Source organism: Tachypleus tridentatus, chromosome 3 (genome assembly GCF_004210375.1).
Source record: "Tachypleus tridentatus isolate NWPU-2018 chromosome 3, ASM421037v1, whole genome shotgun sequence".
NCBI lineage: Eukaryota > Metazoa > Arthropoda > Merostomata > Xiphosura > Limulidae > Tachypleus > Tachypleus tridentatus.
The window spans coordinates 39,307,335-39,321,916 of record NC_134827.1 but is presented as its reverse complement, the minus strand read 5'-3'; the positions used below and the strand labels follow the sequence as shown (position 1 = coordinate 39,321,916).

The 14,582-nt window shown below is 34.5% G+C and overlaps 1 protein-coding gene across 1 annotated transcript in view; it reads left to right on the top strand.

The window, feature by feature from the left end:
- The window catches only part of LOC143246727 (RNA-binding protein 24-B-like), a 41,199-nt gene that overhangs the window by 23,768 nt on the left and 2,849 nt on the right, over positions 1–14,582 (top strand). The window contains exon 3 of the mRNA XM_076493818.1: positions 1,251–1,305. Within this exon, the coding sequence (XP_076349933.1) occupies positions 1,251–1,305 (55 nt within the window). The remainder of the gene's footprint in view (positions 1–1,250; positions 1,306–14,582) is intronic.

Here is a 14,582-nt window from a genome sequence, read left to right as displayed (position 1 = left end):
CTCCAGTTATTTTATATTGTTCTCTCTCTTCTGAATAAAACATAATATTTGTCTTTAGTAATTCACTGAAACAAAGATATACTTCCCTCTCCCTTCCCTTCCTCTTCCCTCCAGTTATTTTATATTGTTCTGTCTTCTGAATAAAACATAATATTTGTCTTTAGTAATTCACTGAAACAAAGATATACCTCCCTCACCCTTCCCTTCCTCTTCCCTCCAGTTATTTTATATTGTTCTCTCTCTTCTGAATAAAACATAATATTTGTCTTTAGTAATTCACTGAAACAAAGATATATTTCCCTCACCCTTCCCTTCCTCTTCCCTCCAGTTATTTTATATTGTTCTGTCTTCAAATAAAACATAATATTTGTCTTTAGTAATTCACCGAAACAAAGATATACCTCCCTCACCCTTCCCTTCCTCTTCCCTCCAGTTCTTTTATATTGTTCTGTCTTCTTTACATTGGGTGTTACGACAGCTCTGGTTACTCTATGTAACACAAATTTTGTTTCTGGATAGTATGTGTTATTTCTTAATTACTTATGTTGTAAAAGTACAGAAAATGGCCATTATTCCCTTCAAACTTTGCTTTTGTGATCTGGATAATGAAATTTAGAAATTAACCTATTTTATATGTAAAAACAGGCAAATTTGCACATTTTCATTTACATAAGGTCTGAATGAAACAACATATGAATCAAGATTTACATGTATTTATACTAAAGTTATACAAAAATGTTTAGAAGTGAGTAGTTTTTCGAGATTTGTGACTATAATGTAAATCACTTTCACGTATGAGCCCCCTAATATAGTCTCCCATCATGTTTTTGTTATACACTCCCAGGTCACAAAAGCAAAGTTTGAAGAGAGAAATAGGTCTTTTCCATTTACTTTAGGCATAAGGAATTGGGAAATAACACTTTCTGTCCAGAAACAAGAAAAAGTAAAAATTGTGTTACCTAGTGTTATTACTGATATAATAGTAATACCTCAACCATTACTTCTTCAGCCTGGAAACTGATATAAAGAGCATCTTCCAAATCTCAACCATTCTGTGTTGACTTCTGAAACATACATATATTGTTTATAATGGGAAGATAAGTAAGATAGATAAACTAATTGTATAAATTACTGTTGCAGAGCATTGTATTAGATAAGGAATATAAATTGTTTGAAGTACTTCGTTTTTCTACACCAATTATGAAAGTGGTTTCATATAATCCTGACTGGTTTGTTCCATCTTTATGTAGACTTCTCTGTGCCCATCAGGCCTGGTTACCCCACACTACTCCCAGGTCAACTGAGGTAAGTTGTTTTTCTTTTAAGGACAAAACTAAAATAAATATAGAGCTACCTGTGTTGTGTCTATCTTATGTTATCAAACCCTGATTTTTAATGTCGAATGACGCTGAAATCGCCACCAGACGGTGCTGCTCAGATGGATTATTTTTTTTTAGGTTTAAATACAGAGAGAAACAGTCTTAACCATCCAACTTTGAATCTTTGTTCTCAAGCCGAGAGCTAAACAGTGGGATATTGTTGCTCTTCTAAATAGGATTATAAAAAAGAAAACTGTTAGCCCTCAGACTTGCCACCAGGGGCACTTTTCATATTTCTGTGAAAACTGTTTAGCGTGCCTATAAGTGTTTACTCAACAGACGCTTATTTAATATTGTTATATAAATATTGTTTACTTGTTTATTACACAAATATTGTTTACTGGTTGATTACACAAATATTGTTTACTTGTTTATTACACAAATATTGTTTACTGGTTGATTACACAAATATTGTTTACTGGTTGAATACACAAATATTGTTTACTTGTTTATTACACAAATATTGTTTACTGGTTGATTACACAAATATTGTTTACCAGTTGAGTACACAAATATTGTTTACCGGTTGATTACACAAATATTATTTACCGGTTGATTACACAAATATTGTTTACTGGTTGATTACACAAATATTGTTTACTGGTTGATTACACAAATATTGTTTACCGGTTGATTACACAAATATTGTTTACTGGTTGATTACACAAATATTGTTTACCGGTTGAGTACACAAATATTGTTTACCGGTTGATTACACAAATATTGTTTACTGGTTGATTACACAAATATTGTTTACCGGTTGATTACACAAATATTGTTTACCGGTTGAGTACACAAATATTGTTTACCGGTTGATTACACAAATATTGTTTACCGGTTGATTACACAAATATTGTTTACCGGTTGAGTACACAAATTGTTTACTGGTTGATTACACAAATATTGTTTACTGGTTGATTACACAAATATTGTTTACTGGTTGATTACACAAATATTGTATACTGGTTGAATACACAAATATTGTTTACTGGTTGAATACACAAATACTGTTTACTGGTTGATTACACAAATATTGTTTACTGGTTGATTACACAAATATTGTTTACCGGTTGATTACACAAATATTGTTTACTGGTTGATTACACAAATATTGTTTACTGGTTGAATACACAAATATTGTTTACTTGTTTATTACACAAATATTGTTTACTGGTTGATTACACAAATATTGTTTACTTGTTTATTACACAAATATTGTTTACTGGTTGATTACACAAATATTGTTTACCAGTTGAGTACACAAATATTGTTTACCGGTTGATTACACAAATATTGTTTACCGGTTGATTACACAAATATTGTTTACTGGTTGAATACACAAATACTGTTTACTGGTTGATTACACAAATATTGTTTACTGGTTGATTACACAAATATTGTATACTGGTTGAATACACAAATATTGTTTACTGGTTGAATACACAAATACTGTTTACTGGTTGAATACACAAATACTGTTTACTGGTTGATTACACAAATATTGTTTACTGGTTGATTACACAAATATTGTTTACCGGTTGATTACACAAATATTGTTTACCGGTTGATTACACAAATATTGTTTACCGGTTGATTACACAAATATTGTTTACTGGTTGAATACACAAATATTGTTTACTTGTTTATTACACAAATATTGTTTACTGGTTGATTACACAAATATTGTTTACTGGTTGAATACACAAATATTGTTTACTTGTTTATTACACAAATATTGTTTACTGGTTGATTACACAAATATTGTTTACCAGTTGAGTACACAAATATTGTTTACCGGTTGATTACACAAATATTATTTACCGGTTGATTACACAAATATTGTTTACCGGTTGATTACACAAATATTGTTTACTGGTTGAATACACAAATACTGTTTACTGGTTGATTACACAAATATTGTATACTGGTTGAATACACAAATATTGTTTACTGGTTGAATACACAAATATTGTTTACTGGTTGAATACACAAATACTGTTTATCGGTTGATTACACAAATATTGTTTACTGGTTGAATACACAAATATTGTTTACTGGTTGAATACACAAATATTATTTACTGGTTGATTGTAATTTAATGAATTTTACAAAGTTATAAAATATATAATATTTTTAGACATCTAGTAATGTGAATATTTCTTTAATCACTACATGATTCTTATCTACTTCATGTCCGACGGTAGGACAGCGGTAAGTATTTTGATTTACAATGATAAAATTAAGGTTCGATTCCCATCGATAGACGCATCAGGTAGCCCGATGTAGCTTTGTTATAACAACACACACCCATCTAGTTAATTTTTATTATTCTATAAAAAATTGGTGGAGATGTTGCTGGTTTATTGTATTTTTTGTGCACAGATTGCTTTTATAGTCTGGAAATGTGTCGTCGTGTTTACAGAAAAGCTACATTATAATGTTTTATGTCATTTATACTGAGATCTAACTGATCGATCACACATTACATGATTCAGACTTTTAGTGTAGGTTTAACCAACTGTCTGTTGTAATTAATGTTTTCAACACAAACCAATAGTACTTTGGCACTAAAATATATGTTTTCTTTTATTGGATAAAACAAGAGACAAAAAGGAACAAACAAAAGATGGAGAAAGTTATTGGTTGTTAGACACGTATTTAAGAGAAAATCAGGTAAAGGTGGATACATAAGTAAGACACTGTTTAGACGAACAGCAGAAGATAAAGTGTTATCTGATCGTAACTATGTTTTTATTTTAAAATGAAACTAAAGAGGTTGAGACCACGTTGTATTAAAAAGACCTGGAACGTCTCCAACGTGTTACAGTTCTTGTAGTCACGTGCGTTCATTCTCTTCTCTGTCGAATTTGGGCCTGGCAAGGCCAGGCGGTTAGGGCGCTCGACTCGCACTCCGGAAGTCGCGGGTTCGAATACCCGTCGCGCCAAAACATACTCGCCCTTTCAGCCGTGGGGGCGTTATAATGTGACGGTCAATCCCACTCTTCGTTGGTAAAAGAATAGCCCAAGAGTTGGCGATGGGTGGAGATGACTAGCTGCCTTCCCTGTTGTCTTTCACTGCTAAATTAGGGACGACTAGCGCACATAGTCCTCGTGTAGCTTTGCGCGAAATTCAAATAAAAACAAAACCTCTAAACTGTCTTTTTTTATTCTTTTCGTTCGCGTACAGTAGATGTTCTAACCAGGTTATTCAAATTCACTGATTCATTCTTTAAGTCAGCTTGTTTTGTTTGTATGTTTGTTGTTTATACGCGAGTTATACAAGCGAACATTTATTTAGCTGTTTGTTGTAGTTGAACAATTTTCGTTCCGACCCAATTAGTTATTTACAGAACGTTTACAATAAAGACTCGTAATTTGCGATGCCAGTTAAATAAAAACGAGGGATGTATGTCTTTACATAAATTATCTGTCCTTTCCAATATGTTATGAGAAATTGTTTTATTTATGAACATGCTGTCTGTATAATGTATTTACCCAACAATGTTTATTTAGGTTGAAAATTACCGAAACTCTCTCTACGAAGGAAAATCGTCTTCATTGGAAACAATGGTTTTATAAAACTATTATTTTCTATACGATATTGTTACAATACAATCAGCTGAGTACACACAAGTTGCTGGTGCATAGAAAACTCGAATATATCAATCGAACCGAGAGATTTATACATGTCATTACAATGATTTAAAACATGGTTTTGCCTTAAAGAGTAGATTGGACTTGAATAATAGTAACTGAAGTACCGGTGGGCTTACGAAATTTACCGTTCACGGAATAGTGAAAATAGCTAATCTTAAGGAACGGCCGTGGACCAGTGGTTACCGTACCGGACTCTGAATCCAATAATTCATGGTTCGCGTTACTTTGACACATAATTGAATTTCGCACTATTGGGCCATAAGAGTGCCGGTCAAATTCAACTATTCGAGTACTGGTGTTCATTTAGCCAAATTTTCTCATTTGATCTAACACTATACAGGTTGATTATATTACAGAATAGGGCTAGGTAAACGTTGGTTATATTATGTAAACAGTTGTCATAACGTTTCTCCCAAACGTTCTTCTGGAAGATGAGTGCATGTTATACAAATTGAGAAACGTCCAATCGCTTTGATTAACATATAATTAAAAATCCTAATTAAATAAACCACTGATGTCAGAACGACATTGAATTTTGTGATTTTATCATTAATATTATAGGTAGATAAATGATAAAAACAAAACAACTTTGGTAAACATTCGTTCTGAAACCATATTTAATATAAAATAAAATATTGGTATTGTCTGGCTTCAATTTTAAAAAACTGTGTAAATGTCGGGTCTTGAGGTCTTGAACTTCCCAGTTGAGGGCCTCATCTTGGTTTTGAGATCTTGAACTTCCCAGTTGAGGACCTTACCTTGGTCTTGAGGTCTTGAACTTCCCAGTTGAGGGCCTTACCTTGGTCTTGAGGTCTTGAACTTCGTAGTTGAGGGCCTCATCTTGGTCTTGTGGTCTTGAACTTCCCAGTTGAGGGCCTTACCTTGGTCTTGAGGTCTTGAACTTCGTAGTTGAGGGCCTCATCTTGGTCTTGTGGTCTTGAACTTCCTAGTTGAGGGCCTCATCTTGGTCTTGAGGTCTTGAACTTCCCAGTTGAGGGTTTCATCTTGGTCTTAAGGTCTTGAACTTCCTAGTTAAGGGCCTCATCTTGGTCTTGAGGTTTTGAACTTCCCAGTTGAGGGTTTCATCTTGGTCTTAAGGTTTTGAACTTCCTAGTTAAGGGCCTCATCTTGGTCTTGAGGTTTTGAACTTCCCAGTTGAGGGTTTCATCTTGGTCTTGAGGTTTTGAACTTCCCAGTTGAGAGCCTCATCTTGGTCTTGAGGTCTTGAAATTCCCAGTTGAGGGCCTCACCTTGGTCTTGAGGTCTTGAACTTCCCAGTTGAGGGCCTCATCTTGGTCTTGAGGTCTTGAACTTCCTAGTTGAGGGCCTCATCCGCCAGGTGGTTAAAAAGAGTTTTTGATGATATCATCTCTAAACAGTTTTATTTGTGTTTGAAAATACTCTCAAGTTTCAGTTCTGTTGTCACATTTGTCGATATATACACAATTCTCGCTGATTTAGAAGGTTGTAGGAACTTTAACTTTATAGAGCAAAGTAGCTTAGGGCTGTAAACATGGAATAACTGAATCATTTATTCAAAATGGTAAAACGTGTTATAATGAATAGTTGTGATGAAATTATTCTTTATTATGGTTAATTCAAATTTGATAAGGTGGAACTTATATTTTATAAACTAAAGTTTCGAGGTAACTTGAAAGAAACTATTACAAAGGTACAATGTTTTGACAACTTTATGGTGTCACCAGGTACCAGTTTAAGCAACTGGAAATTCTTCTTTATATTAGACCATCACCAACATAAAAATGTATTGATTACCCACGATAACTTCTCTCGTCACACATTTAACCCCTGAGTCAAATAAATATTTCTTGTCTTCAGTTTTTGCTGCTGGAAAAAAAATCTTAAATGATTCCCTTGTCAAAATAATTGTTTAACGAAATACATGAAAAGTCCCTCAACATTTGATGCGCTGGAATTTAACTATCATGGATGAACATGTGATTCTTTAGGACTTTCATAAGGACAAGTATTTGATTTCCTTTAGAACGCCCCTGTCGAGCTGTTTCCGTAACAAAATATTTAATTTTCTTTATTTCTTGTAACAATTGATTTGATTGTCCTCAAGACTCTCCCCATAGTTGTTTCTTGTAACAATTGATTTGATTGTCCTCAAGACTCTACCCATAGTTGTTTCTTGTAACAATTGATTTGATTGTCCTCAAGACTCTCTCCATAGCTGTTTTTTGTAACAATTGATTTGGTTGTCCTCAAGACTCTCCCCATAGCTGTTTCTTGTAACAAAAGATTTGATTGTCCTCAAGACTCTCCCCACAGCTGTTTCTTGTAACAAAAGATTTGATTGTCCTCAAGACTCTCCCCACAGCTGTTTCTTGTAACAAAAGATTTGATTGTCCTCAAGACTCTCCCCACAGTTGTTTCTTGTAACAAAAGATTTGATTGTCCTCAAGACTCTCCCCATAGTTGTTTCTTGTAACAAATGATTTGATCAGTTTTAAGGCTCTTCCCTTAACTGTTTCTTGTAACAAAATATATGATTGGCCTCAAGATACTTGTATATGTTGTTAAGTCCTTAAAATTATACATCACCAAGTAAAAATACTTGAAGTATTAAAACAAAATTGAATCTCTGTGATGGAAGAGGTGTAATTTAAAATACAATGGATGCTTTTCAGTACATAAACCTTTGAAACCTTTTTCTGGCTATATACGGTGACCAATAACATGAACACTTGTCATATCTAACCCACATGTTGAGATCAAGCCAAAATAACTATGGCATCACTCTAAAACTTACTTGCAGTTATGAATGCTTTCTTAAGTGCAGCAATCTGATTGATACACAAAATTAACAACTTGTGATGTCTTCGACTCTAAAGTAAAGTGGAAGACTTGAAGTAATTCTTAATGAATACTACATGCCTCATTTCTTATGTGATATAATAAATCAGAAAATAAAACAACTGCTGTTAGAGGAATATTGTATTTAAGTGATTTAAAGCGGGTTTTCATTGGAACCTTGAACTTTGTCAATCATCTTCTAAAGCAAAGAAACTCCAGTGCTACATTCTTGATTAGAAACTAATGGAAACGTTAAGTGGAGATAGGTTTCCTTGTCTCTCCAAAAGACATTAGAAACTAATCCACGTAACTTTTCTGTAAAAGATGTTACAAGTTTTGTATTTCTTATTACTTCAGGTAAAACAAAACTATTTAATGTTCTTACTTTTGCCGGTTTCTGGAGTAGCCTATTTTTTCTGTCCTACAAATCATATCGTTCTTTTTCTTTTACTGACACGTTTCATATACTTCTTCTTATGAAACACCAACATTTTGTGCCTCGCAAGTTTTCATAGTCGAGGTTCTTGTCAATGAATCTTTTTATGTAATCATCCTAATAAATGTAGGTGCCATTGGTAGGTCCAGATCATGACATTTCAACTGACAATCAGTAAGATCATCACATTTCAACTGACAATCAACAAGTCCATATCATCACATTTCAACTGACAATCAATAAGTCCAGATCATCACATTTCAACTGACAATCAACAAGTCCTGATCATGACATTTCAACTGACAATCAACAAGTCCAGATCATCACATTTCAACTGACAATCAACAAGTTCAGATCATCACATTTTAACTGGCAATCAGTAAGTCCAGATTATCACACTTCAACTGACAATCAGTAAGTCCAGATCATCACATTTCAACTGACAATCAACAAGATGGTTAACTCTTTTATTGTGCATGGCCAGAATAAAGGATTATCTGAGATCGAGAACAGTCTTATGGTGTTTTCTAAGACGGTGCCCTTTTGTTAGTTCTTACACATATGCAGTTAAAGCTTTCTTATCAACTGTCAAAAGACACACTGAATACATTTACCACAGTGACAACAAGCTCAGAGATCTGAATACATTTGATACAGTCACAAACCATCCAAGGGTTATCAATACATTTACTATAGTTACAAACCATCCAAGGGTTATCAATACATTTACTAGAGTTACAAACCATCCAAGGGTTATCAATACATTTACTATAGTTACAAACCATCCAAGGGTTATCAATACATTTACTAGAGTTACAAACCACCAAAGGGTTATCAATACATTTACTAGAGTTACAAACCATCCAAGGGTTATCAATACATTTACTATAGTTACAAACCATCCAAAGGTTATCAATACATTTACTATAGTTACAAACCATCCAAGGGTTATCAATACATTTACTACAGTCACAAACCATCCAAGGGTTATCAATACATTTACTATAGTCACAAACCATCCAAGGGTTATCAATATATTTACTATAGTCACAAACCATCCAAGGGTTATCAATACATTTACTATAGTCACAAACCATTCAAGGGTTATCAGTACATTTACTATAGTCACAAACCATCCAAGGGTTATCAATACATTTACTATAGTCACAAACCATCCAAGGGTTATCAATACATTTACTATAGTTACAAACCATCCAAAGGGTTATCAATACATTTACTATAGTCACAAACCATCCAAGGGTTATCAATATATTTACTATAGTCACAAACCATCCAAGGGTTATCAATACATTTACTATAGTCACAAACCATTCAAGGGTTATCAGTACATTTACTATAGTCACAAACCATCCAAGGGTTATCAATACATTTACTATAGTCACAAACCATCCAAGGGTTATCAATACATTTACTATAGTTACAAACCATCCAAAGGTTATCAATACATTTACTATAGTCACAAACCATCCAAGGGTTATCAATACATTTACTATAGTTACAAACCATCCAAGGGTTATCAATACATTTACTATTGTTACAAACCATCCAAGGGTTATCAATACATTTACTACAGTCACAAACCATCCAAGGGTTATCAATACATTTACTACAGTCACAAACCATCCAAGGGTTATCAATACATTTACTATAGTTACAAACCATCCAAGGGATATCAATACATTTACTAGAGTTACAAACCACCAAAGGGTTATCAATACATTTACTATAGTCACAAACCATCCAAGGGTTATCAATACATTTACTATAGTTACAAACCATCCAAGGGTTATCAATACATTTACTATAGTCACAAACCACCAAAGGGTTATCAATACATTTGCTATAGTCACAAACCACCAAAGGGTTATCAATACATTTGCTATAGTTACAAACCACCAAAGGGTTATCAATACATTTACTATAGTCACAAACCATCCAAGGGTTATCAATACATTTACTACAGTCACAAACCATCCAAGGGTTATCAGTACATTTACTATAGTCACAAACCATCCAAGGGTTATCAATACATTTACTACAGTCACAAATCATCCAAGGGTTATCAATACATTTGCTATAGTCACAAACCACCAAAGGGTTATCAGTACATTTACTATTAATCCATGAGATTAATCCGTAATAAACATATGTATGTATAAATCTTGACACATATGCTGATTTGATGTGTCATAGAACTGAGAGAAACTCAACCATACCATAATAGTTTGTTTTTGTTGAATTTCATGTAAAACTAAACGAGTATTATCTGTGTTTATAGTCAGCTCTTAGTTTGAAATGATAGACTAAAACCTAGGTAGCCAACTTTTGAATATTTTTCTAAGATCAAATAGTGGAATTTGAGTGTTATTCTTCTAACACATTGATGGCCGCAGACTGTGGAGGGTGTTTTTTGTTTTGTAATAACGGGACGCGAACCACTGAACCGCATATCTACAGTTCAACACACTAACTGTTGGCCCAAGTTCGGCCTTACCAGAATGGTAGAAATATGAATTAATAAACTAGTTACAACAACGTCCGCTATGTGGCGTATAAACATGTTACAATTATTTATTTTTTTCAAATTCTGATATGGGTTTCAAAGGTAGAAAATACTAACAACTGTTCAAATACATCCAGTTCAATAGAATTGAAACTATGCAAACCAATTTATTTGTGTTAACGTGAGATTTGAGTCGAGAAAACCAGAAGTTGAAGTAATGAGATGCTCGTTCTTTGTTACTGTTTCCATGGTTACGAACTGTCAGTAATACACAGTTTGTTATTAAAACTGGTTATTTGTATGTATGTGTACTTCTCTTTTGTTGAACACGCTTTAATAGTTTAAACATCAGGACAGTTTATATGAAGTGTCCATATGATATAGCCACCAGTACTTTTCATATGAAATGCTCATATCACGTGATATTCAGGTAAATATGAATGTAAGAAATGAACTTCCAAGCTCATATTACAGCCCAACTGTTTGAGGTTATCAAGCATAATTGACAGTATTTTCGTAATTTGGGTCCATGTTGTTTCCTAAATATTTGTAAATAACAACTATAAAAACAATCCATTGTTCTTTGTTTAATTTTTCTCATTGTCCTCTCGCACTGTCCATCCGAACTCAGTTTTTTAACCTGAGGCCTAACCAAAATTTACCACAACTATAACGGAATATGTGTGGGCCATTTACCCAACCTTTTGTTGCCATAGTGACGAATGAATAATATTGAAAAGAAAAGTTTAATGGCAGAGTTCACGCACAAATATTTTCTATAAATGACACGTCATCAGGTATGTTAACCGTTTATATACTATAGGTGTGTTTCTTGTGGGTTCTAGAACGATCGGCAAGACTCACGTCGTGATTGGTCTAGAGAAATCTATAGCCAGTGGTTGTCAACATTTTAATCGTAACAAAATATGACACTATTTCAATGAAAATGTAAAAGTACATATCGTGTTTTGTGAAAAATAGGTACGTGATGGAGAAAAAATGGGTTTTGGTTTCGGATTTAGCATACAGGAGATATTGTAGAATATGTAAATGTTTCCAGACGTCGCAGATCTAGATAATTATTTGCGGCATAGTACCTTAAATAGCTCTAATTCAGGGCATAAAATGTTGTTTCACGAGGGTATACACCACTATGTAAGTAATTTACTCCCGGGAGGTTTAGTTGAAAAATACACTTTATTCTTGTATTTAAGTGGTAACTAACGCCCTCTAGGTGAGTCTTCCCAAAGTTTTGTTTCAGTCGCCACGTACTGCTAACACTCGTGCTAAACTACTTCCTACTTTTTGTTTTCCTTCTGCTGGCGACTGGCTAGCGTCTATTTTGGTGACAGTTATCTCAACCTGGAATGTAACAGTGTCGCGAGCTGCGTGCGCGTGCATCTTGTTATTAGATTACCAAATTTTAAAAGAATGTTGACACTAAAGTTGAAACCAGAGTTCTAAGGTAACAGAACCGGCCTGTTGGTAAAGTCAATATGTTCCACAATTGTTTGTTTTCCCACAAACTAACAGTACAGTTTTGTAATCAGGCGATATTATTGTGACGTCATTTTTGTTCAGATCTCGTAAAAAAGGCGCAAGTTCCCCGCTACTTAAGAACGTTTAGAACAATGTTGACTATATTTCTTATAGTGTTGATGTTAGAAAAACATGTAGATTAAAATAATATTGATAGAGATCAATAAAAACCCTATATTTATAGCTTCCGAAAGATGGACCTTTATTTTTCAGGGACAAAACAGATTACCAATCTGCCCCTGAAGAAGGAAGGTCCACCTTTCGGAAGCGTTCGGGTTGTAGGGTTTTATTCATCTCTGTCAGTACTTTTTCCAAATCACATTTTATTCAAAGTACTCAACTAAAACGTATATAAACAACCAGTACTAAATATTCGCTTTTTCTCTATATACCCCGAGTTCCTTATAATTCTCGAAATCGTGTTTGTTTATTTGTGTTTTTCTAGAGCAAAGCCACATCGGGCTATCTGCTGAGCCCACCGAGGGGAATCGAACACTGATTGTAGCGTTGTAAATCCGTAGACTTACCACTGTACTAGTGGGGGGCCGGGGGCTTCTCGAAATATTTCCTTCCCTCTACTGTCTAACGCATGTTATAAACTTATTTCAATGAGAACGCGCAATCCACACTCATACATATGTGTGTGTTACTATTTAAACATTTAAAAGGGTGGATGGATTCGACCTGTAATCTCAGACCTCGGGCTCAAAAAGGGCCCTTTATGAGGTCCAATTTTTTGTTGTTGTTTTTTAGTCACGATCTTGATAGGCCTGGTAGAAAACTTCAGGCCAAGGCCTGTCTGAATCCTAATCCACATCATATTAGTTATACCTACTTCCGACGAAGCTTTTCGCCTAGTTCCAGCACTCATTGATCCAGCTTCAATACGACAACACAGAAGTCTTTGAGGGCCTACTATTTATATTAACAAGCTGGTCAATCATCAACTGTTACAGTGTGAAGAATAAATCGTATCTGTTTCATGTCCTTGGGTGCATAAAGAGACGTAACGAAACTACACGATTTATTTAAGTTCAAAATTCCAGACAAAAATTCGAACATTATTTTGATTTAACTTATCTATCTAATTTCAGGCATTTTAAAAATGATTGCTGTGCTCGTTTTGTTTTGTTTTGTTTTTGAATTTCGCACAAAGCTTCTCGAGGGCTATCTGCGCTACCCGTCTTTAATTTAGCAGTATAAGACTAGAGGGAAGGTAGCTAGTCATCATCACCCACCGCCAACTCTTGGACTACTCTTTTACCAACGAATAGTGGGATTGACCGTCACATTATAACGCCCCCACGGCTGAAAGGGCGAGCATGTTTGGTGCGACTGGGATTCGAACCCGCGACACTCAGATGACGAGTTGAGTGCCGTAACCCACGTGGCCGTGCCGGGCCTGTGCTCGTTTTACTTCACCTGTTTCGCTGAATTTATTTACTGCAAGTCTCTTGTGATTCCTCTGATACTGCCACCCGCTAGTACAGCGGTAAGTCTACGGATTTACAACACTAAAATCAGGGGTTCGATTCCCCTCTGTGGGCACAGCAGATAGCCCGAGGTGGCTTTGTTATAAGAAAAACACACATTCCTCTGACACTGAAGATATTTTATGTGAAAATATCAGTCGATTGAAATGAAACTAAGATAAAAATCGAAAATTCGACTTTCACATGTAAACAGAATGTAATGAAACAGTAAACCTACCTACAAATACGTGTATATATTAGTGCATTTTTTTAAACTTTATTTTACCTTGACATACCCCAGTGGGGGTCACGAGTTCGAAATCTGCTCACCCTTCTAGTCATGAGGGCGTTATATGTTACAGTCAATCCCACTATCTACTGATAAAAAGAACAGCCTAAGAGTTGACAGTGGGTGAAGTTCACTAACTTCCTTCCTTCTTGTCTGTCACTTCAAAATGAGAGACGGTTAACACAGGTGGCGCTCGAGTAGCTTCGTTTGTTATTACTGAAGATTTTGTTCTTTCATGACCAGTTGTTTCGTTGTACATTATGTAATATATTATGCTTTCATTTCCTTTACCTTTTGTCTCTCACTTCGTTTGTCTATTTTCCCACTTTTTAAAAAATATTTTCTACTGTTTTATTTGTATATTTTTAATCTTCTCTATAGTTTTTGTTTTATTTGTTTATGTTTAACCTTCTCTATTGTTTTTATTTTATGATGTGACGGTCAATCCCACTATTCGTTGGTGAAA